The sequence below is a fragment of the Hyaloscypha bicolor genome (assembly GCF_002865645.1).
Source record: "Hyaloscypha bicolor E unplaced genomic scaffold K444scaffold_124, whole genome shotgun sequence".
Classification (NCBI taxonomy): Eukaryota; Fungi; Ascomycota; class Leotiomycetes; order Helotiales; family Hyaloscyphaceae; genus Hyaloscypha; species Hyaloscypha bicolor.
Genome location: NW_020194626.1, coordinates 218,096 through 240,789, shown reverse-complemented (window position 1 = coordinate 240,789; position 22,694 = coordinate 218,096). Strand labels below are relative to the sequence as shown.

General features: G+C 49.6%; 12 protein-coding genes across 12 annotated transcripts; 6 read left to right on the top strand and 6 right to left on the bottom strand.

Annotated features, from left to right (window-relative positions):
• The first annotated feature begins 14 nt into the window (after window positions 1–14).
• K444DRAFT_567693 (prolyl aminopeptidase-like protein) lies at window positions 15–1,613 on the top strand. Its single transcript, XM_024877178.1, has 3 exons — window positions 15–349; window positions 403–541; window positions 587–1,613. The coding sequence occupies exons 1-3, from the start codon at window positions 158–160 to the stop codon at window positions 1,507–1,509; spliced, it is 1,254 nt and encodes a 417-aa protein (XP_024732563.1). The 5' UTR covers window positions 15–157; the 3' UTR covers window positions 1,510–1,613.
• K444DRAFT_654755 (uncharacterized protein) lies at window positions 1,349–5,565 on the bottom strand (the record flags this gene model as incomplete). The annotated part of the gene is made up of 3 exons (XM_024885957.1): window positions 1,349–3,655; window positions 3,704–5,258; window positions 5,311–5,565. The coding sequence occupies 3 exons, from the start codon at window positions 5,563–5,565 to the stop codon at window positions 1,845–1,847; spliced, it is 3,621 nt and encodes a 1,206-aa protein (XP_024732562.1). The 3' UTR covers window positions 1,349–1,844.
• Window positions 5,566–5,859: 294 nt separating this feature from the next.
• Window positions 5,860–7,948, top strand: K444DRAFT_567689 (uncharacterized protein). Its single transcript, XM_024877177.1, has 4 exons — window positions 5,860–6,203; window positions 6,265–6,386; window positions 6,439–6,601; window positions 6,657–7,948. The coding sequence occupies exons 1-4, from the start codon at window positions 6,131–6,133 to the stop codon at window positions 7,802–7,804; spliced, it is 1,506 nt and encodes a 501-aa protein (XP_024732561.1). The 5' UTR covers window positions 5,860–6,130; the 3' UTR covers window positions 7,805–7,948.
• Window positions 7,949–8,056: 108 nt separating this feature from the next.
• On the top strand, window positions 8,057–9,383 carry K444DRAFT_666354 (phospholipid methyltransferas-like protein). The gene is made up of 4 exons (XM_024887180.1): window positions 8,057–8,198; window positions 8,254–8,293; window positions 8,351–8,367; window positions 8,418–9,383. The coding sequence occupies exons 1-4, from the start codon at window positions 8,141–8,143 to the stop codon at window positions 8,933–8,935; spliced, it is 633 nt and encodes a 210-aa protein (XP_024732560.1). The 5' UTR covers window positions 8,057–8,140; the 3' UTR covers window positions 8,936–9,383.
• Window positions 9,384–10,184: 801 nt separating this feature from the next.
• On the bottom strand, window positions 10,185–11,715 carry K444DRAFT_616705 (nitrilase, putative). The gene is made up of 6 exons (XM_024880972.1): window positions 11,388–11,715; window positions 11,245–11,337; window positions 11,173–11,196; window positions 10,800–11,123; window positions 10,411–10,745; window positions 10,185–10,360 (listed from the first exon to the last, which is right to left on the bottom strand). The coding sequence occupies exons 1-6, from the start codon at window positions 11,397–11,399 to the stop codon at window positions 10,339–10,341; spliced, it is 810 nt and encodes a 269-aa protein (XP_024732559.1). The 5' UTR covers window positions 11,400–11,715; the 3' UTR covers window positions 10,185–10,338.
• Window positions 11,716–11,826: 111 nt separating this feature from the next.
• K444DRAFT_616703 (solute carrier family 25 member 38) lies at window positions 11,827–13,070 on the top strand. Its single transcript, XM_024880971.1, has 2 exons — window positions 11,827–11,977; window positions 12,023–13,070. The coding sequence occupies exons 1-2, from the start codon at window positions 11,941–11,943 to the stop codon at window positions 12,961–12,963; spliced, it is 978 nt and encodes a 325-aa protein (XP_024732558.1). The 5' UTR covers window positions 11,827–11,940; the 3' UTR covers window positions 12,964–13,070.
• Window positions 13,071–13,104: 34 nt separating this feature from the next.
• K444DRAFT_616702 (uncharacterized protein) lies at window positions 13,105–14,918 on the bottom strand. The gene is made up of 2 exons (XM_024880970.1): window positions 13,533–14,918; window positions 13,105–13,481 (listed from the first exon to the last, which is right to left on the bottom strand). Exons 1-2 carry the CDS (start codon window positions 14,574–14,576, stop codon window positions 13,245–13,247), a joined length of 1,281 nt encoding a protein of 426 aa, XP_024732557.1. The 5' UTR covers window positions 14,577–14,918; the 3' UTR covers window positions 13,105–13,244.
• Window positions 14,919–16,081: 1,163 nt separating this feature from the next.
• Window positions 16,082–17,073, bottom strand: K444DRAFT_536682 (NADH-cytochrome b5 reductase-like protein; the record flags this gene model as incomplete). Its single annotated transcript, XM_024875399.1, has 3 exons — window positions 16,082–16,632; window positions 16,685–16,762; window positions 16,815–17,073. 3 exons carry the CDS (start codon window positions 17,071–17,073, stop codon window positions 16,082–16,084), a joined length of 888 nt encoding a protein of 295 aa, XP_024732556.1.
• An 808-nt stretch (window positions 17,074–17,881) lies between these two features.
• On the top strand, window positions 17,882–18,494 carry K444DRAFT_536963 (DUF1772-domain-containing protein; the record flags this gene model as incomplete). The annotated part of the gene is made up of 2 exons (XM_024875424.1): window positions 17,882–17,948; window positions 18,025–18,494. The coding sequence occupies 2 exons, from the start codon at window positions 17,882–17,884 to the stop codon at window positions 18,492–18,494; spliced, it is 537 nt and encodes a 178-aa protein (XP_024732555.1).
• A 379-nt stretch (window positions 18,495–18,873) lies between these two features.
• K444DRAFT_616696 (Prefoldin beta-like protein) lies at window positions 18,874–19,843 on the bottom strand. The gene is made up of 3 exons (XM_024880969.1): window positions 19,744–19,843; window positions 19,462–19,628; window positions 18,874–19,342 (listed from the first exon to the last, which is right to left on the bottom strand). Exons 1-3 carry the CDS (start codon window positions 19,771–19,773, stop codon window positions 19,174–19,176), a joined length of 366 nt encoding a protein of 121 aa, XP_024732554.1. The 5' UTR covers window positions 19,774–19,843; the 3' UTR covers window positions 18,874–19,173.
• Window positions 19,737–20,188, bottom strand: K444DRAFT_75656 (uncharacterized protein). Its single transcript, XM_024888692.1, has one exon. It carries the CDS (start codon window positions 20,141–20,143, stop codon window positions 19,889–19,891), a length of 255 nt encoding a protein of 84 aa, XP_024732553.1. The 5' UTR covers window positions 20,144–20,188; the 3' UTR covers window positions 19,737–19,888.
• Window positions 20,189–20,395: 207 nt separating this feature from the next.
• K444DRAFT_616694 (alkaline ceramidase) lies at window positions 20,396–22,144 on the top strand. Its single transcript, XM_024880968.1, has 6 exons — window positions 20,396–20,705; window positions 20,758–20,898; window positions 20,949–20,996; window positions 21,054–21,193; window positions 21,247–21,614; window positions 21,665–22,144. The coding sequence occupies exons 1-6, from the start codon at window positions 20,612–20,614 to the stop codon at window positions 21,894–21,896; spliced, it is 1,023 nt and encodes a 340-aa protein (XP_024732552.1). The 5' UTR covers window positions 20,396–20,611; the 3' UTR covers window positions 21,897–22,144.
• Window positions 22,145–22,694: the final 550 nt, after the last annotated feature.

The window sequence follows — 22,694 nt, the reverse complement described above, 5'->3', positions numbered from 1 at the left end:
AGAGATGTGGTAGACATTACTTCCAACCGACGTCACTCTTCGCAAATTCTCTGGAATTGAACCTACTTTAAATTTGTTGAAATTTCGGTCACACCATCTGTTTCATCTAAGCAGGTGCTTGAAAGGCTTCGGGTGCCTCCCCCTCCCGCCTTCCGTCATGTCTTCCATTTTTGAGATTAGAGAGCACACGATAGAGTGTCAGCACATTAGACAGTATGCAAGAGCTACTGCGACATCGCAAGAAGAAGTTTTACATCTAGCGGTCAAGCAGTACATCCCTTTAGACAACCAGAACCCAAAGGAAGGGGACATTACAATTATTGGAGCCTGTGCAAATGGATTTCCGAAGGCAAGACTCTCTTGGAATCCCAATAATTTACCCTTTAGTCTAATTTGCATAAGGAATTGTATGAGCCATTGTGGGAAGACCTATATGCACGCTCAAAGAGCAATGGCTTCAGGATACGAGGTATCTGGATAGCAGATACTGCAATGCAAGCAGCCAGCGGCATCCTGAATGAACAGCTTCTAGGAAATGACCGTAAGTCTTTCTTCCCCTGAAATTACCAAAACTAAACAGGTCCAGCCGCATGGACCGACCATGTTCGAGATCTTCTCCACATGACCAACGTTTTCCGCTCCCAAATGCCCATGCCAATAGTAGGCATCGGCCACTCCTACGGGGCCAACATCCTGTGCAACCTTGCTCTCATCCACCCACGGCTCCTTTCAACCCTAGTTCTCTTAGATCCTGTAGTTCAGCAACACGCTTCCGCACCGAGTGGACCAAGCCCAGCACAGGCCTCCACCTACCGCCGCGATTTCTGGCCCTCCCGCGCAGAAGCCGAAGCCTCCTTCCGCAAGTCAAAGTTCTACCAAACCTGGGATCCAAGAGTGCTGGATCGATGGTGCAAATACGGTATCAGAGAAACCCCAACGCCTCTGTATCCCTATGAGAAAGGAGTAACCCTCTCGACGACTAAGTATCAAGAATGTTTCACGTTTCTCAGACCTAGTTGGGATGCGATGAGCGAAGATGGCAAGACGATTGTGAAGCGGGAATTGGTGCCTGACATGGCTCCTAATTCTCTTGTCAAATTCCCATTTTACAGGCCGGAACCACCAACTACGTTGGAGAGAATCGGAGAGTTGAGACCGAGTGTGCTTTATGTGTTTGGTTCTCTTAGTGATATGTCAAGTCCCGATTCGTGCAAGTATAAGGTAAATACTACAGGAACTGGGACTGGAGGAAGTGGTGGGGCAAAGGACGGAAAGGTTGAGGGTGTGATGCTGGAGGGCATCGGGCATTTGGTTGCAATGGAGGCGAGTGAGAAATGCGCTGATGCTGCGGCGGCGTGGTTAGGAAAGGAGGTGAAGAAGCTTGACAAGGAGAGGCAGGAGTATATTGAGTGGACGAAGCAGAGTTTTGAGGCGAAGACCACTTTTTCAGAGGAGTGGAAGAGGCGAATTGGACCTCCGCTGAAGCCGATTCCAAAGAGCAAAATCTAGAAAGGATCACAGGAGAGTGTATATGCAATAGAAGAAGAAATTGGACAATCTTCATTGGATTTCATGTTCGCTTTCCCCAGATACTCCAAACCGCTCAATGTCCTCAATCAACTCCATGCATTCAGTCGATGTGCAACAAAATCCTGACTCTGATACACTCTTAAGGTGAGGACGAGGCGAAGCCAACTTTAACCTTAGTATCAGTGAAAAGTCTGGAGACGTCTAAAGTGATTGACACGGTGATGCCCACTCAACAAGGATTGTGAATCTATTTATGTGGTATCATGGTCTTGAACACTATTTCTCATCTAACTACCGTATCTCTAGTTCACCGCCTAGAGATCCTCTTCAGGAGGGACCCAAATGAGAATGCCTTCTTTATCAAGTCTCATGCCCTCAGTCGGCGCAATCTTAAGCACCTTCTGGAAATACCTATCCCGAATCACACAATGAAGAGGCCCAATCCACTCTCCCCGTACACTAGGCAGCAAACGGAACCTCAACGATTTCCTCGATAGCGGTACAAGTTGAAGAGTCGATTGCTTAACTCCCGAGAAGGCAAACTTTTCGCTCGGTTCCATGGTGATGCCAAAGGTAAGGAAGTGATTGGAAGGATTCTCGATCGTGACGTCAAAGTGGATCATTGATGGTATTTTCGTTGAATATGATACCGCGGCTAGGACTCTTGGTTCAGTACTGGCAACAAGTAGTCGGGGTACGCCTAAGATAGTTGTATTGACAGCGGAACCTTCTCCACCACGTCGCCATTTGATAGCCAGTGAGACATCCAGCGTTGCCGTGCCGCGATCATCCAGAGATATTTTCTGCGTGAAAACTTCGAACTGAGCTTCTTCTAAGCTCTTAGGGGCGACCTGTAAGCCATCTTTTGGTATCTTTGTCAACTGTTTGGTATAGCATTGAATGCCACCATTCATGCCTAAGATCTGCACGTCCACATCCTCGACGATTAACTCGTCCGCAGCAAAAGAGGCGTAGCGAGCATTTAGACACCACTTCTGAGCTAAGCCATGGGCTTGGACCTCTGTGCCAGCATCTTCTCCTTCAACATGTGTGAAGAGGCTCGGCCATGGATCAGGATGGATCCGGGGTGAAAAATCATAGTTTGCTTCAAAGGGACTTGCAACATCCAACTGCATCGCCATGGAGCGATAGATTGGCGTTTCTAAATCCAAGACGAGACTGTACGTAGCTTTCATCGATATGTCGTAGACAGCAGGTAAGTCGACTGGAGGAATTAAAAGCTCAACTATAGTGGATGCAGCACTTGCAATCCTACCAAGTGGCGTCCCGATAAGGTCCTCGCCAGTCGGACCATCCTCAGCATCCGTAGAGATAGCAGGGACCTTGAGCTCTACAGCAGGTACTCCTTCACCCAATAGATGAACATCTAGGTTCGCCATTGCATCGGCATCTTCCTCGTTGACAACTTCGAGTTGCAAGACGATTTGCTCGTTGGTATAGTATTGTTCTCGAAGACCAAGGAATCTTAGTTCCAACTTTGGCGGCTTAGGAAGAACCGAGATTGCTGCTGCATTTTGGCGGACCAGTCTCTTTTTCACGGACATTGGTCCCCACCAAACATCGGGTGCGTTGGTTGGCTCAAAAGTATGAATGTATTCGAGATCGAACAGGTCGTCATTCATGAGAAACGTTGCAGACACAGCAGTCCCATCGCCAGCTTCTCTCAGAGCGATGCTGAACTCAAAAACCCTAGTTTGACCTGGTCGAAAGATCAAGGTCGTTTCGCCAACAAGGCTCGCCCGCCCTCCTTCAGAAATCTCGTTCAGAGTGACGTTGCTCAAAGATATAATTCCAGAGTTATCACTAAGCTCGTCCACATCGGATACGTGCCTCAAGATCAAAGGCTTCATGCTGCCTTCGAAGCTTAGTCTAATTTCAGGCATCGTCATTGGTGCGGCGGTTGGCATAGCAGACGACTTGACTGCAAGTTGTGAAGAACATAGCTCTCCTACCTTTCCCTCCGAATACTCAAAGGTAAACGTCGCGGATAGGAAGGAGTTGACCTCTTTCTCATGAAGGACCACTGTAGGTCTCGCCTTGATGGCCTCGAGACCTTGCAAGGATTTGGTAAGATCATAATGCCAATTGGGATGATGAGTGAAATCTGTATGAACAATTAGCAAGAGAATCGTGGAGGGTCCATTAGACATACTCTTGTTCATCATCTCCCAATCCACAGCAATAATAGACCCGCCATCACCAGCTTGTACCGCAGCCTTTCGCAAAGCCCAACTGATCTCTTCGACTCCATTCCACCAACCTTCTTTCCTGTAGGACATCTTTTGCCACAATGGCCGCAAAATTTTCAACGCCTCATCCCAAGCTTCCCGTTTCATATTCTCATTTGCTGACAGCAACTGCAATTCTTGCAAAAATCGAGACTGGCCATTTCGCTGGAATTCAACAATGCCTTTGTCTAAAGACTCAATGATGAGAGCGGAGTGGTCGACACCCTCATGCCCAGGAAGGGGGTTCTCTTCATGAGGCTCCGGGCAAAGATATGTGTCGTACGTGTATGCTTTGCTAGCAATTTCTGAGGCCGGAGATGACCCAGGAGGTGATCGGTCCTCTTCAGGAATGGAGAGTGCAAGGATACGACGAGCCATAAGATGCCTGGCTGCTAAACGATACCAATAACCTGGATGGTGAAGGTAGTCCCATGGTTTCATGCGTTCTCCGATTGGGATAGTCTTCTCAGCTTGTAGATATAGTGGGAAGCCTACGAACTCGATGAATGAGGCTTTCTTGACAAGCTCAGCCATGACAGTTGCCCAGCGAGCCTCCCAAGCCTCCCAGCCATAGGTTGCTGATCCCTTACCCCTTCTATCAACAAAATCACGGATTCTGTCTCGATGCGACTGCCAGCGCCGGACAGCAGCTGTTGAATTACCATTCCAGAGCAAGCAGCGTAAGATACGTATAGCGAATACATCAGCAAGTAGACGAGCCTCGTTCCATCTCGGATTCCAGCTTGCTATTGTTTCAAGGACATCTGCTCCAAGTAACACTTCATAGCCGCTTTCGTAAGACCGAACAGCAGCATCCATTTCTTGCCTGAACTCGGCAAAAACGCCAAGCTTGAAATCGTAACGGACATTCCATCCTTGACTAGAAAGTGTCTGCGATGTACCTGATGTCGGTGGGGCTGTGGGTGGAGGGATAATGCCGCGATTCCGTTTCCTTCTCGAGTGTTTGCTGAGATCTCGATAGTATTCGATACATACAGGATAAATGGTAGAAATGATCGTCTGAACAAATGCTTGAAGCTCAACCGAGGAACTTTGAGGAGGCAGAAAGAACAATGAGGTTTTAGAGTCGAGACCGGTAGCTTTACGAATGTTTGCAAGGCGCTCTTCAACTTCAGGAGATTGTACAATAGATTTCTCACTGAGAAGGGCAACTATCTGCCGAGTCTTGTAGCCAGATTGGCTCAATATACTCTTTGTGTTGTTGATATCCGTCTTCAACTGGTTATCATGTAGCGTAGATAGCTTTGGATCAGAAGTAAACGTGTAGAACGAGATGTAAGCGCTCGGAACAAGCTCTTGGTGTTTCTCGATCCATTTTGAATCAAGCAGACCGTCGGGAAACAACGTCGAGTCCGGGCTCAAGGGAGAAAGCGCTGAATGTAGGACGGGTTTCGATACTGGGCTGGTAGGCAGAGGAGATTGGAGAAGCTGAGCATATCGAGCTGGTAAATTAAAATCCTATTGAGCTTCAGTGACTTGACAGGATGATCACTGAGTCTGCTGAGACTACCCTTCCAACAGTCTTCACTCGGAACTTGTTCCTCCCACTGTATTCTCTGGCATTCCATGCCAATTCTCCAGCATCGCTGTCTTTGAAATGCCTCAAAAGGACCTGGGCGTCTTCAGATTCGACAGGAGGAATCTCGGATGCTATCCGTATTGCTCCTTCCGGAGCTATTGACTTATCCTGCGGTGCAGAGTCCAATCCAGAAACAACTAGCAAAGGAACGTTATGAGCCACATAGGCTGGCGCATACCCGTCCATGGCGTTGTGGTCCTGATGTCTCCATAAGCAGAGGCTGGAGTATCACGAAGCGTTTGCTGTGAGTCGCAGAGTGGGGCTCGGTGTTAATTGAAGAGGCAGACACTCTGTCCAGTGGATTCATCGCCTTCCGTAGAGGACAAGTGCAGTTGGCATGCTTCTAGAATTTGCTGAGCGTGAAAGTCAGTGAATTGTACTTGTTCCTCTCTGTCCCTTGTCGGAGTTGGAGATTCCGTGCCTTGCACTCGCCAAAGCTCGCTTCTGCCGGATCCCCAGCCTTGCGCGACCAGCTTCCCCCCAAGGTTCACACTCGGCGTTCTCTCGAACAACCACCCAGCACTGGACCGGAACCCCAGTCACTCGTGCCTAGGCTTAGAATCGCCGTTATCCTACGTCCCAGTTTCCAGATCTCGTACGACTCCCCAAACTTCACCTCCGACTGGAGTCGTACTACTCCTGGAGCCCCTCTACCGGAAAATTGAACGTGGGCGCGAAATCGGTCAAGAACAACGACACGAAGCTGGACATACAGTATTAACGCCAAAGAGGGCGCATAGGATCTGCCGCCATGGCGTCCCAGGCTGCACTCATCTCAGAGACTATTGCTGGCATGAAAAAGGCCGTCAAAAGAAAAGCCTACGGTTCGCTACCTTCCTCGATCCACCCCCCTTCTTCTCTTGTTGATACCTGCCTACCACATAGACTCGGATTCCGACAGTTCTATAGAACAGCTCACAAATCGAGGCAATAAATTAAGGAAGAAGGCAAGATATATTCACGAGGGTCAATTGGCACCTCCGAGCGGACCTCAGGTTTACAAAAGAGTTCGTTACCGTCCCTGGAAGTTCACAAGGCACGCGCTGATGTCGCATACAGAAAATTGAGCACGCAGGTTTTCATAGAGAGATTATAAGTCGAAATCCCCCACTCGTCGACGAAGATGGCTACGATGTTGACAGCGACGATGACGATGAAAGAGCCCAAGCTGCGATAGCTGCGGCGGCCGAGTTCGACCCATACGCAGACGTCAGAATTGAACGTAAGAATTGAGTCCTCGATGGCATTGCCTGCCTTTACTGATAGCTTTTGCCCAGATCTCTTGGCACCATTAACAACAGCTTCTGATCTCCCTGACCACCCAACCTTATCGAAACCTTTCACCTCCAAGACCCTCACAGAACTTACCCGACATGCTGGCGAGATGGTACAGAAAGAGAAAGAGTCTCTGTGGCGAATTAAACACCTATTGACGAGGCTGACGGGAGATAATACCTGGATACCGTGTGAGAGCGTCGAGACCGAGAATGACTTCAATCTTTTCATCGATGAAAGGGACAGAAACGCAGGAAATATTCTCGAGAAAGTTATATCTAGGGACGAGGGAGATCAAGTCTCGACAGGAACACTGGCCTCGGAGGAAGTAGAGCAGCCTGGCAGGTTACTGACAATGGAAGCTCATTCTGAGAAGGCTGGTCAAAGCAATGGAAATCATCAGGTCGCCGAAAAGCCTCCTGCTGATGAGGATGTGGTCATGATCTTGTCTGCAGACTCAACCGGTGTTGTGGAGAAGCGGCAAGCAGAAGAGTTAGTAGAAGCATTGAAGTCGAAAGGGAAAGAAGTCCTGCGGGAGCCTGTTCCCGGAAGCATAGCAGGAGAGCCTCCAGCCGAGGGCTCAATGGAGGTGGACAGGGCTCAAAAGACAGCGCCGGACGATGTCAATGAAGACCAAGCACAACTCATAGAAATCGATGGGGAAGAAGGCGATGGGGAAGATCCGGCTCCACATCGCATGAGAACCCGAGCGCAAGCCCAGGCAGCTTCAGACAATACCGTTGCAAGCAGAACAAGGTCAATAACACCTGATTCCAGCAACGACACCAAGGTTGATCCCTATTTCCTGGCACCACTATCGGCCCATGCGGATCGTAACGTTGGCCTACCTCAACACGAAGCGGAGGAAACGCGGAGGTTACTGCAACTGTATATACAGAAGCAGGAAGAGGTTTGTCGAGGCGCTCAAAGGGTATATGAGGGGCTTTTGAAAGCTGATCGATATCGGAAACTGGTAATGAAATGGGCAAAGGCTGAAGGGCATGTTGGTCTCAATCGTGACATGTCGGATGGGGAAGACTGGTACGACAAGGAAGAATGGGGGTTGGAGGAGGATCTTAAGAAGGGACAGGATGAAGAAGAGGAAGATGCTGCTACAACAGCTAAAAAGACGAGAGCTCGACGGCAGTAAAAGATTTAGGTTGTGGTGCGTAACAATGAGGCGCAACTTATGGGAAGACGGTTTGACGATATCCATGGCTCGGCGTAATTCCAGCGATGAGTCTGTGTTATTTAAGCACATGGAGGTGGTGAAATGAAAAGACTCGTTTCTGATTGTTCACTTTGTACCTTAAAAGTTCCGGCTCCGAAATTCGCTTCGACGTCATCCCCATTTGCTTGTGATTCGCTCAAACCTCCACCTCTATTTACTTTCATCTGAACTCTCCAGCCAGCTTCATCCGGTGCCAACATTTGTATTACTTACAACCTCCTTCTTCCTTCGCCGTCTGTATTCGAAGCCGCAATCATGACCACCTTTCTAGGTAGCAAAGGTCTTGTTGACTTTGATCAGAGGAGTCTTGCCAGTAAGCCCATATGCGCCTTGACCTGAACGAGCAAAAGCTCACAGAAGCCACCCAGTTGCTGCCGCAGCAATTGCATTCAATCCTATCTTCTGGAAGTAAGCTAATTCCCCATGATTCCCCCTACAATCAGCTAGGCACTGACTTCTTGACAGCACTGCCGCCCGTCAAGGTACTCCCACTCTTTGGACGACACCTCACACAACCTAACAACCCCACCAGAATACCACAACAAAGTCCTCACCAAGCTCGCGGGCGGCAACTCACGCTACGGCTGCTACGGCCTCGCAGTAGCCATCTTCTCCCTTGGCATCTTCCGTGATTTCCTCTACGAGCGCGCTCTCCGCGACCAACCCTCGCACCCTCTCCTCCTCACCCCACTCGCTACCTACATCTCCTACGCTCTCATCGCCACAGGCAATGTTCTCGTCCTCTCATCCATGTGGGCGCTCGGCATCACGGGCACATACCTCGGTGATTACTTTGGCATCTTGATGGATGAGATGGTTACGGGTTTTCCATTCACCGTTACCAGCGCGCCGATGTATTACGGTAGTACGATGAGCTTTTTGGGGACGGCGGTGCTGTTTGGAAAACCGGCTGGTATACTACTAACGCTCCAAGTGCTGGTGGTTTACTTGTTGGCATTGAGATTTGAGGATCCTTTTACGGCGGGCATTTATGCAAAGAGGGAGAAGGAGAGAGCTCAGAAGAAGAAGGGTGGGAAGAAAGAATTGTAGAGTGTGGCAGGGGGTTAGGAGGTTGGAAATGGATAAAGAAGTGGGTGTGGACGGTGGGCACGGGTCAATGAGGAGACGAGATTGTAGAGCTTTCGATTGTACATTTTGAGATGAGGATACCCAAAAGAGGTTCAACATGCGGGCGTTTGCATGATATCAACTATCAATCATTGCATCGAGGGCGTTAGAGAGAGAGAAAAAAATGCATATGTAGAGGTTATGATAGATGATGGAATTCAGTTTTGTCATTCAATTAGAGCCCTGATGATGGGTCTACAAATGCACAACTAGAGACCCATAGTCTGTCAGGTTTGGTTGAGGGCAACCAGGACGTTGTTGACTTCGACTTCGTAATTGCTGCGATGCTCTTAAACACGATGGACAACCTCAAAGTTCTTCTTCTACCCTAAATACCGTCAACGACAAAAAGCCAGAATATACCTCAACTACCGGTAAATCTCCCTCTCATCCAAAAACCAAGCGGAATATTATGCTCGAGATGCTCCAGAAGTTCGAGATAAATGGCAAACCATCACTCGGTCAATGAACCTACGAGCCAAAGCCATTCTTCTTGTACGGCGCTCTTACACATCCACTGCTCCTGCAGGTGTTTCAGCCTCCGGCACCACCAGACCTCAAACCAGCTAGAGTAAGGTCCAACAGAATCATGCCATGGTGGCAAGATCCTGTCCTAGTTGACGGACCACATGACAGCTACGTTAATGGCAAGGCTTACGTTGTAGAGACCGAGCAGCAACAGAAGCGGTTTGAGTACTTACTATGAGACCGACGTTTATAGTGTTGAAGGTATACGGATTATGGTTGAAAGGGAACAGGTGTCCGGGAGAACTTTCATGTGGGCTAGCGACATTACAGAGCTGGCGGAGGGGACGTGGCGCGTTGGAAGAGTCGAAGAAGAGGGTAGTGGAGGAAATGACATCGCACTTTCGACCTCTCGAAGATTGAGTAGGATTATGGAGATATTTGGAAACAGAATTGAGATCTGTCTATTTTTTATTTATTTAGAATATCAGGACATCAAGGGTCTAGAGAAAAGGAGCTTGTCTCGTGGTGGACATAAAAAACGACACTAATCTTCATTGTCCGAGTCGATTTTGGACGATAACCTGAACTTTGAGCAGAGAGGACTCGAATATTCTAAAGCTTCCAATGCTTTCGACGTATTATTGAATGTATAAGAACCTGAGGGAACAAGGGGAGGAGTGGCAACTTAAATGTCCCACTTGGACTGCACATTTCGTCTTGCTTTTTATGTCCACTGTGAGATTATGTAGAACTTCTGGTAGATAATGGAATGAATCTTTTGCATTCAATTGGGATCTGAGGAACAAGCTCGGCTGACTGACTGAAAATAGATACAGCTCGTGCACGCTTGGACTTCTTCATATCTCAGGGTATACGTCTCTGGTAACATGTCAGCTTAAGTTACATTCGAATTTGGACCGCAAACCCACGTTCTCCTTAGCAACGGCATCTGGCTCTTGATCTTCTCTCTGTATTCTAAATCGATATCTACCAGGCCAATCTCAGGCTCCGTTCCCTCCCCTGCCATGTCTAATAGCACTTTGCCCCAAGGATCAACCACCATGGAATGCCCATAACTCGTCCTCTTCTCATTATGAGCTCCAACTTGGGCCGCAGCAATAACATATGCCTGGGTCTCGATAGCTCTTGATCTTAACAGTACTTCCCAGTGAGCTCTGCCTGTGGGGACTGTGAATGCTGAAGGATAAGTGATGATTTGGGCATTTTGACGTTTGAGTGCCAAGCTGATTTCTGGGAAGCGGAGCTAGTTGCTGTCAGTCAAGATCACTTTATACCAAGAAGCGCTCAATGTACTCACATCAAAACAAATAGTCAATCCCACTCTCCCCACAACTGTGTCAATTGGGGGAATAATCTTCCTGCCAGCCTCGACACTGTTGCTCTCTTTCAATGCACCATAATCGAACAGATGAAGTTTATCATAAAAGGACACGATATATCCGTCTTCATTGATCCAGCAGCTTCTGTTCAGTATCTTACCGTTACTCGCTGGTACGTGAATTCCAACATTAATGGCCATCTTTGCTTTCTTTGCTTCCCACTGGAGTCCGAGAACTAAGGGATTTTCCTCCATGGGAAGAGCTAGAGAGATTGACTCCTGAGGGCTGGAAGCTACGTAGTCCTGCACATTGTCACTTGATGACCACTTAAAATGAAAAAGAGCTTCTTACGGTTGCCTCGGGGAGAAATAATGCCTATGCACTTGTAAGATTAAGGTGATGCCCATCATAAGAAGAGCATACCTTTGCTCCAGCCGCTGCAGCTTTCTCGACCAGTTTCTGGCATAGTGAAAGGTTGTGGGTCACAGATGCTGTTGAGCATAGTTGGCCAATGGCCTAGAGATGCTCAGTCCGAATCTTGAAGGCCTGAGAAGCAGCGAACTTACTGCTATTGCCATGATTGCAAGCTGTTGTGATGTCTGGCAGGAAATAATCAAGAGTGGGAGGCGTGGGGAAAGTTTAATGAGATGAAAAGTAAAGCCCCGAGTCAATGGGAGATGAGGAGTAGAGAGAATGGTGAAGGTGCAGTCGGATCGATTCTCGATGATGTCTGACAAGGAATAGAAGAGGGAAGCTTGATGTTTCAGAAACAAGACCTCGATTGCTGCCCCGAACCAATTGTTCATCCGTACACGGGACAATACGAAGAGGCTCCTCACAGAATTAACCTTTTTCTCAACTAGTGATATCAGTAGCAATGAATAATTCGCGCGACTCCTTTAGTCGTCCTATGTCTGGGCATTGGTACAGTAGACGCGCTTTGAGGACGAGCTCCCCGAAGCTCCATGACGTCGGTCCTCTGCTCGGTTTCACTGGAAACTTTTTCTCCGTTCCTCAACAACTTCCACCACATACTCTCTAACAGACAACGAGTCAGAACTAGCCTCGGAAGAGACTTTCGAAAGCTCTTTACACAATGCTACACTGACAGGAGACGAAATGTCAAATGGCGGCAAGTCCGGAAAATCGTCGAGTTGTAAGTGCTTCAGCCCAGCTATTTAACAACGTTAATTTTTGGAAGCCTTCCACTTCGTTGCTGGACTTGGATCTGGCGTACTTTCCGCGGTGCTTCTCCAACCTGCCGACCTCCTCAAAACAAGAGTTCAGCAGTCCGGACACAGCTCGCTGCTAGCCTCGATCCGCGAAATCTCGAAGTCCTCCACCTCCATCCTCTCTTTCTGGCGCGGCACACTGCCATCCGCTCTACGGACCGGATTTGGCTCTGCGATCTACTTTACGACCTTGAACGCTCTACGACAGAATGTCGCCCGCTCGAATATCCTCCGCACTCTCGGGGCTACCGACAAAAATGGCGTTCCAAGCCACTCCTCCGCTCTCCCTAAGCTCTCGAATCTTGCAAACCTGACAACAGGCGCCATAGCCAGGGCCGGGGCAGGACTCATACTGATGCCCATGACGATCATTAAGGTTCGATACGAGTCAAATCTCTACTCATATAAGTCGATTCTCGGTGCTGGCAGAGACATTGTGAGGACCGAGGGCCTGAGAGGATTCTTCTCTGGATTTGGAGCTACCGCCATAAGGGACGCGCCGTACGCGGGACTTTACGTTCTGTTCTACGAGCAATCGAAGAAGAGGCTGAGTTTGTTGGCCCAGAAAGTGCCCGTCCATGGAGAACTGGCAGCCAGCATGAAAGGATCTACCTCGGCATCTATCAACTTCGGCTCTGGCGTGTTGGCTGCCGGCCTTGCCACAGCCATTACGAACCCATTCGATGCTATCAAAACGAGAATACAACTGGAGCCGAAGAAATACCACAATATGTTACATGCGGGAAAAAGGATAATACGCGAAGACGGCTTCAAGGCTCTCTTCGATGGCTTGGGGTTAAGAATGGGTCGCAAGGCTATCAGCTCAGCCTTGGCTTGGACGGTATATGAAGAGCTCATTAGACGTGCTGAGCTAGCGTGGAAGCACACGCATGGCGAAGGTGCATTGTAACATCATCACTTTGTATCAATGAAACGCGAAGATACCACTCTACCAAGCAGAAGAATCCCACAAACCTTACAGGGAAGGGTTAGGACCAAGAATCACTTTCTCTCGGCATTCTTGCACATTCTTCTCATCCTTCAGAGGTTTGTCGTTGGCCATCATATTTTATATTGAGTGGGTATTTGAAGGTCGTTAAATGACATGCGAGATGTAGGTCCCCAAAGCAAAACTCCAGCTAAATTCAAGACTCCTCCAATGTTTCAAATTTCATCAATATTTTATATCGTTTATCGCTTTCCCCCAGCCAAGAAGGTCAACAACGGAGATGGAGATGGTCTTCTCTCATGCTTCTTCTTGCGCACTATCGCAAATTCGGACTCCTCGGAATGGTGGTGGTGCTTATGGCCGTCCTCAATAGCCAACATAACAGGCCGTCGGCGCTCTCTGATTTGTTTCGTGTGGGCCCACAGGAAATCTTGCTCGTACTCTGGAACCCATCGTTTGATCAGGACATAGTCGGGATCCTGTGTCGTTCTGTCAGACCCCACTCGCATCCTCCTTGGAATTGTTCTTACCTGGTCCCATTCATAATCGATCCTGTATCTGTTCAGAGTTTCGATGGAAAGATGCTTGCGGGACATTCTGGTATACGTGGGACGGTTTGGATCGACTCCCTTGTCCTTCTTAAGCACAACAGAAATTTGCTGTTCGCTCATACCAGATTTGCGCAGATCATCCTCGAGACGGTGTGCGTACTCCTTCTCCCTCTCTTCCTTCTCTTTCTTCTCCTTCGCCGCTTTCTCGGCTTCCTCTTGCTTATACTTAGCGATCGCCTTCTCGGATTCTTTCTTCAGGCGTTCCTTTTCGTCGTCGGCTTTCTTCTCTTCAACCAGCCTCTTCAGCTCCATCTCCTTCTTGATACGCTTCTCCTCCGCCTCGCGTTCCTTCTCGAGCTTGTAGGCCTCCAACTCCTTCTTAGTCCTCTCCAGTTCATAATCCTCTTTCGAGGAGTGGATCTTATATTTCTCAAGTTCCTTCCGAGCCTTCTCCAGCTCGTGCTCCTCTCGGGATCTCACCTCCTTAATTCTGTACGCCTCAATCTCCCTGCGTTGTCGCTCCAACTCAAACTCCTCGCGGGTATGAGCTCGCTGGTACGCCTCAAGCTCCCTGCGTTGTCGCTCCAACTCAAACTCCTCGCGGGTATGAGCTCGCTGGGACGCCTCTAGCTCTCGTCGAGTTCTGTCGAGCTCATAGTCATCCCTCGAGTCTCGACTCACGAACGAAGATGGGCGGTGTCGGGAGCTCGATCGGTCGCGGTTTGGGCGCGGTGCGAGCGCAAGGTAGTCATCATCCTCATAGTCATTATAGATTCTCGTATTGTTGATGATGACTGGTGGCGGTTGAGGAGAAGGAGAAGGAGGGGATCGACGGCCATGGGATCTGGATCGATGCACACCGACACCACTCGCAGCAGGCCCCAGGTAGCTGCTCGCACCGGCCTCATAGTAAGGACGAGGGGCAGGCCTGTAGCGATGCTCGGGGTAGACGACGGGTGCGGGGGAACGTCCACGACGCACTCGGATATCGAGCTCATCGTCTTCGTCGTAGTAAACGCTCATCTTGGCGAGGCTTCAAGAAGTCTTGATTTTGCGCAAGGCTATGAGAGTTCCGAGGCCGAGTTGTTGGGAATCAAGGCTGTGCACTCACACTGCTGTCGGGCGTGACGGGACCCCGCAGTCTCTCGATGGCTGGGACCGACGCGGCGCTGATCACGATAGCCGATAGGGCGGAATCTTTCTTTATCCTCCTCGAGGGTACGAATGCGACAAGTATTTGTGAGCTCGAAAGGATGAGATTTTCGAAGAGCGCAGGACACGAGTGAGTGAGGATGAGAAGCAAGTGGAGACCGGCAGCACTGGAGGGGGCCTGCTTTGTAAGGATGGAGGGAGGGAGGGAGGGAGGGCAAAGCAGCTTTGTGCGGGAGAGTGCGCGAAGGAAATGAGAGACAGCAAATGTCGGTGGGTGTCAGCAGGAGTGGGCATGGGGCTGATTTCAGGCGAGACTTCTCACTGGACGGCTTTCCCACCCTGTGAAGGCGCCGTGGGCCCCGTCCAGAAGCTGCCGCATTTTCCTTGTACCAGTAGCCAGCTGTGCCTATGGGAGTGAGCGAGGTGCACTTGACCCAAGCTTGACCGGCGCAGCCAGGGGAAGGGGGGTGTTGGAGTTTGAAGCCCAACGAGAATCGAGAGTCGAGACAGCTTGTTCTTGGCTGGTGCCGCCCTAGCAGGCTGTGTGCGCCATGCTCGAATTGGCCCCCAAACGCGATTATTGCCAGCATGCGGAGTAAGCTTCAGTTCCAGCGCGCCAGCCCACCAGCCCCCAGCCAACCCAGCCCTAACGGGAAGTCCAGCCTCTCGCCTTGGCTCACCGCTGACAGGGTGGGGAAGTCGAGCCTTTGGAGGGGCTTGAACCTGTGGTGGTTGCAGCAAATTGCTGCAGCAGGGACTCAGCTTAACGTATCCTCGTAAAGGCGTCCAGCCGTCCCGAACTACGGATGGATTATTGGATGCGGGACTTTTGGCTCTGGATCTCGCTGCCCTGGTTTGTGCAGTCAGTAGTTCTCTCCCCCCCCCTAAATAAATGTAACAGTGGGTCCAAGTGCAGGGGTTTTTTGGTATGGCAACTGGACCGTGCCAGGCTGGTTTTGCGGGGACCCACTGTTACATTTAATTAGGGGGGGGGAGAGTTACACACCGGGAAGAGAGCTCTTAGGCTGGGAACCCGCCGCTCATAGTGTGGCGAGATTACGTACTGTTCTGCTTGGATGGAATATTTCAAGATCTTGAAGACAAGAGCAAATTTTTGATGCTATTTGTATCCACTGAAGGTTGCGAAATTTGTCTGCACTTTGAAATCGGATGAAATTTGATGGTGTGTGGTGTGGTTGCACCCTTCCTCGGTCTACCAAAGATACAGTTGAATTGGGGTGTGGTTGGGCAGGGGGTTCGGAGGTTGGATCTTTACGTGATCGATCGACAAGCCGTACATTTACGACCTCGAATGGGTTTTCGCATCCGAAATAAAATTATACACTAAGTCCATTCCACTTTTACTAATCTATCATCTAAAAGACATGAATCTGATCTTTCCTGTACCCAAGCTGCTCTAAAACCCCACCCTGCTTTCTCGCGCCAACAAGAGCTTTCTCCATTGCTGGCGGCCCACAGACAAAAACTTTCGTATCTTTCTTCTCTCCTCTAACTCCAATTTCTTCTAATAGCTCTTTCGTGACGTATCCTTTCTGGAACGGCGAGCCGTCCGTAGGATTACTGACTGTGTAGACGGCCTTAAATCGACCCGAAAAACGCTGCTCGAAATCCTTGAACTCCTTGCGCAGGAGAACGTCTGCGTCGCTGTTGACGCCAAACACCAGGGTAATCGTGGTCTTATCTTCCGGATTGTTGAGGATCCCTTGGGCGAGTTGATAGATGGGTGTAATTCCAGCGCCTCCGGCGATCAGGATGATGTGTGGGTATTGGTTAGGTGTCCATCGGTAGCCAAGTGAGACTGGTGTGAGAAAATAGAGAGAGTCTCCTGGTGTCAGGGAGTGGAGGTATGTGCTTGCTTTGCCGTTGGGATATTTCTTGACCATGAGGTCAATGGACCCGCGCTGATCTGGCATCGGTTTTAGAAAGCTTGCTTGTGAAAATTGTTGGAGGAGAAATACTTAGAGAACTCACAGGAGTGTAAGGTCGGATAACAGGAAACCATCTACCCTTCGGCCAGGCTGCTATGAAGACAGTCGCTGTTCATGATTAGCATCTAGATGCTAGCAATATCTGGGAAAGGAAACGTACATGTCAAAGTCAGCCCGCTACGGGCAGTTGGATTTGGAAATTCGAAGCGTAGACGTTTGGTGTTGTGATTGACACTTTCTGAACTTTCCAGGCGCAAGGAAGTCCCAAGTTTGCTTGGGAAGGCGGTCGCTGGTTCGCCATCATCGGCGAAAGCATTCCTGGTGAAATAAGAGGTGACGGCCCATGACCCAACTCCTGAGAGGGCGAGTGTCAGGATAGCCTTTTGTGGTCTAGATCTCCAAAGGTAATGAGTCGACATTTTGAATGAACTGCACAATTGAGAAACTGGAGAGGACGAGATGAGAATACTTCTCTTCATCAGCCCTGTACTAGATATATATATTGGGCAGAACGGAGGAGGAAGCAAGCCGACAACCCGGCCATTGAGAGCACTCGCCTGCGCATATCACCTCTCCGGAAGTCCGAGTGTGCTACGATAGCCAACCCGAACATAACTCGGGGGCTCAATTATGGAAGGAGGCTGACAAGGGAGCCATAACCTCATCCCTTGTTTGAGGATTTCCAGTCCGTCTGCGGGGTAAATAGCCAGCCTTGCACTTGCAGAGTAAGTTGAAGTTTAAAGGGGTTGCTTGACAGTGGAGCTGAGGAGCTGAGTGACACTCCGTACGGGTTCCAGTATTCCCGTGAAAATTGTCGCTGTACAATGGTGCTGTACCTCAATAGACAGAAACATTTCCTTCACATCCTCCGCGAGACGGTGAGATGGACTTTTCAGTTTCGACATAAGGTGACAAGCCGAGAACGTAAAAAGTTTGAGCCATCTCGCTTCTGGCATGGGTCGGAACCTTTGAGGAGTCCGAATGTCCGCGAATGAAGATCGGCCTGTCGTTGACGGCCGATATCAGCTGTACGTACATGGATCGTAGCGTAGCTTTAGGAAGACTTCTAGACATTGTTTGGCGGGTCGGAGCCCGGCTGGTCAGAGGGCAAGCCCACCTCGACATGATAAGTAGAGCTCTCTTTCGACCTCACTCGTTCTCAGTCGTTCTCTGAATTCTATTCTTCACTCTCATCTTCACAGATTGATTTGCTAAACGTTTGACATTATGTCTCTCTCAACCTCGTTCAGAACTGCTCAAGTTTTGGGCCTTGGAGGTGCGATATGGCTTTCTGGTGCGTCCACATTCCAGTCTCTGACGTGCTTTGATTCGGGATAGTAGATCACCTTGCTGATTTTTCTGAGTCACAGGAAACATTGAAGCGCTGTCTCTCATCTCAGTTCCCGCCCTGAGCAGGTCACATAAGCAAGATTCCGTTCCAGCCGGGCATCTAGTTCGACAATGGAAGTACATATACGATGATGGAAAAGTTCAAAACCCTTCCGTTGCAGCAATAGCGAGTGCCAGTTTCGCCTACCTTGCGTGGTCCGTACGGCCAGGAACGGCGCTTAGTCTCATCGTGCCCAAGAACAGCTTCCAGATCTACAGCGCTGCGGCGCTTCTGGCAATTGGGATGGTCCCTTACACGATGATTTTCATGTTGCCAACGAACAATAAACTCATGGCGAAGGCGGAGCAAGCTGCTAGTGCAAAAGGCGCTGTTGCGGCGGATGATAAGGAGGTCATCGATTTGTTGAGAAAGTGGTCAATACTAAGCGGCATTCGAAGCCTTGTGCCCCTGTTGGGAGGCGTTGTATCAATGGCGGCTATTTTTGCATAAGATCTATGATATACATTCAGGGAGCGGCCGCACAACCTCACACGTTGTTTGTTCCGTGTAGCGATGATAATCGGACGATGTGGTGGCTGCTTAAGCGCCGCCAGTTTTGCACATCCACTCGAACTTGGCCCCCGAGGAGGCCAGGAGCTTGCGCGGGGCCGGTTTCGTCCCAAAGATATTGTTGGTGTTTCGTTTGGATAAACATCCCTGAAGTGGCGCCTTTGGGTGCTGAGTTCGTATTTGCAAGTTGGTTGAAAGTCAGGGTTGCTTCATGTATTTTGTGGTGCTGTGCGGTTGATAGCGGTCAGTCACACGGAGAAACAAAACCTAGATGATTGCAGCAATGTTGAAATACAAGTCTTGAAAGTCAAGAAATCAGCGATCTCGATCTCGATGCTTTTGTAGAATTGGACGACTTGTTCATTTTCTCATACTGCCCTCACGCTGAGTCCACCCCTGTCAGTCACATCCAGCCCCCAAAACTCTGGACGGAAATATTGCCGACGGCGCACATGATGGATGGAATCATGATGAAACCCGTGCCACCCATCTAAATATGGCATCTCACTCTTCTCGTGCTGCTTTACTGAGGCCTGTCCCATCGCCGCTTGATGGATTGCCAAATGTGTGGGTTAAGAGAACGGCGCCACGGCCGGAATCCTCCTTGACGGATCTGTCCTCATGCACGACCTCCGCTGTTGAAGATCTGATCGATATGCTCCCTGCTGTTCTTGTGGGTCGTCTCGAGATACTGGAGCTTCTTGCCTAAGTTTTCCACGTCCGATTTGAGGTCCGATGTTTCTGTCTTCAACCTCTGGTCGACTTCGCTTGTAGGGCTGAAGACGAACCTGCCAGACGAATGTTACTATTCCGGTCTCGTGACTCTTCCGGATGGGATATTGGACACGCGGTGTTGGCACGCAACGATGGCAGGGTGGGACTGAAATGGACAGCGGTGAATGCTCACATCTTGCCTACGCCTTCGTAGATGTTGGTACCTGAAGGTAGGTCCCCGACCTCCTTGGAGGTCAGTTCGAGGATCCGGATTTCACGTTGCTTGGAAGCTACTTGAGACCGGACGAGACTGATCTGTTGCTGGGACTGGATTGCTTGTGTCTCAATCTCTTGGACGAGCTGGTTGAAGGAAGTCAGCACTTGGGGGCTTTATGGATATCTCTCGGGGTGGTGTGGTGATGAGTCCCTGACCAGGCTCAGAGAAGGATTCATGGCGGTGCATTAGCTTGCTCACCTTTTGCAACGCCTCGTTGGAGATGGACATCTTCGTTTGCTTGGCGAGGATAGATCCGAGGTCAGGAACACTATTGTGGGATGAGCGTCAGGTGTCAGAGACGACGACGTGAAGGTCGAACTCTGGAAAAGACGATCTTTTCGGGTCAACGCCTTGTCATGTGAAGATAAGCGTTTGGCGTTGATAAGGCAAGCCCCCAAGGCTCAGCCACGTGCGAAATTGAGAGGCGGGGTGGGCGTGTTGCGCTTGAAGCTGCCAAGCGGGACTCTCTTTCCACCGTACAGGTCATGATTAAGTCCGAGCATATCTCATTGGGTATCGAACGACGGTGAGACCTCCGGGCGCAAGCTCCGCTTCCGCATGTCAGGAAGTAAAGCGAAGGCGGTTTGGAGTCGAACATGAAGCTTGAAATCCTGTGGTGTTTTCGTAGAAGGGGAGACAGATGTAAGCTGTGCTCCTAATCCTCCCATTAGCCGTCCGCTATACCCATGGTCTCTCAAAAGCGTCCCAAGCCAGTTCCTGAAGCTTTATCAGCTTCGGCGCGTTGACCCATCTTTCGTGTGAGTAGTGCCCGCAGTTGCCGGAAGCTGCATGACGTTGCAGAATTCGAACCCCTCCAGCAAGCCCTCAGCAAGCCTAGCTCGAGAACAGCAGGGATGGTCGGACCTTCCTGGACACGTCCGGTCATATAAGTTCAAGTAGAGCTCTCTCCTCTCATAGATTTCGCATGTGCCGCAACCACGCCATTACCACAGGGACGTTGTCGAAGATCTGACTGCCTAACTTGCGCATTCTTGATTCCCTTGCGTTGAGGTAGCATCATATTTATCTTCCACGGCGGAGGAACTGACACTATTCTTACTACAAAATGGGGTTCGGCTTACCATCCTTCAAATATCCAGCTGCGAGGCCGGAGGAGGGATATTGGGCTCCAGTAACGTCAACCATCAACTGGTGTGAAGGTAATTGCTTCTGCCACTTCTCTGGAAGCTCTTTGCTGACCACCGCATACAGAGGACTATTATGCTACCGTCTACTCGGCCGAAATCATCAATACCCTCACGAACCTGCTATTCATAGGTCTGGGCATCAAGGGCATACGGAATTGTCTCAAATACGAGCATGACAGTGTTTTCCTGGTGGCATTCATCGGGTGTAAGGATACAGCTCACCGGAGTTTAGGAACAACTGCTGAGTTTCGTTAGATTTGCTCGTGGGAAGTGGAAGTTTTGCCTTTCACAGCACGCTGAAGTGTTTGTTGCTCAATGTCCCTAGACGTCTTGGATATTGAGTCGCTAATTCAGAAATAGATCCGATGCAGCTCGTCGATGAGCTGAACATGATCTACACTGCCTGCTTGATGTGCTATGCGACATTCTCATTTTCTCAATCAAGAATTGTCCGACAAGTACTGGCTGCCGGATTGCTCTCTCTGGCGGTTTTCATCACAGTCAGTACTCGCCCTTTTGAAACGAAACTACTTACTGACTTTGTGAAATTCAGTTATACTATCATTATCTCCAAGACCCTCTCTTCCACCAGAATGCCTTTGCCATCATCACTGCCGTCGTCCTCTTCCGCTCCATGTACGTTATGGAGGTCAATATTCGGCCATCCTTGAAGGCAAAATATGGGACGGCACCGGTGAAAACTGATCCAATGTCCTTGCCAAAGTCCCTTCGAGTAGCCAACGCACATAGAGATCAAGCGATACTGAAAGAAATGTGGCTGATGGTGGCTCTTGGTCTCTCCATTTTCTTGGGAGGCTTTGGAATCTGGGCGCTGGACAACCAATATTGCTCAAGTATTCGCCGTTGGAGACATCAAGTTGGATTACCCTGGGGAATTCTACTCGAAGGACACGGGTGGTGGTAAGAAGTCCTCAAGTCCCTCAAATCTTTAATCTCTGACTTCGCCCTAGGCATCTGATGACTGGCATTGGTTCCTACTTTTATATTGTCTGGGCCATTTGGCTCAGACATTGTTTGAATGAAAGACAGGACGAGTACGTTCTCAAGTGGCCCAGCATGCTCTGGTCGATTCCCGAAGTTGTCCCAAGACTCGAAGCGGAAAAAAGCAACAGTTACCGTGAGTCGTTGAATGGGTATACGAATGGAAAGACGGATAAGAGTGAAGCCAGGAAGTCTGTATAGAGAATTGTGCTGTTAATGGACATAGACTAGAGGTTTTGGGTTTCGTTCAGTCATCCAGGATACCCCTTCTTCTTTGGTGTTTGGAAAACAAATTGTCAAGGCACTGAAGCATTTTGCAAGCCTATTTTCATCAAATTAATTGTTTCCCCCAACGTAAGACCTTCATATAAAGGACTTTTGTCTTCTAAAAGAGGTCCAACATTTTACGGTCTCGGCGTTTATCCGCATTGTAAGAAATCCCATGCTCAAACTTTTGGCATTGAAACAACCTAAGTGTTGTGAGAACACAGCCTTGTCCGACGTTGGGTCCCAGCCTCGTGGGGGTTAGAAACGCTTTGCGCAGGGATCGCCAGCGTCACGTTGTCCAAAAATGTGCCCCCGACCTTCGCAAGAGCACACGCAATGAACCTTCGTATTAAGGCAACTCTGGCGTGACATCCACTCCATGATCAGCCGGTCGTTTTGACCCCAATACGACATTTACCCACACAATCCAAACGGGTCTCGACTTTTAACCGCAATTGTGCGCTTCCCGGAGGTTCACTTCGATGCCGTGTCAATAGCCTGTGATGCATGATCAGGCTCAACTTCGAGCTTCGCGACGCGACCCTTTGCATGAGACTGGGCTGGAATTTTCGCAATGGCAGCTCCTGCGAAGCAGACCTCGAGATGGGGATCGTTACTCCAGCAAGCCGTAGCTGGGGTGGAGTCCAGGCTGGACAATATACTGGCTGATGGAGATGGGGAGGGAGGTGTTGGCGATGAGGGACTCCAGGCCAAGAAATATCCAGTCGCAGC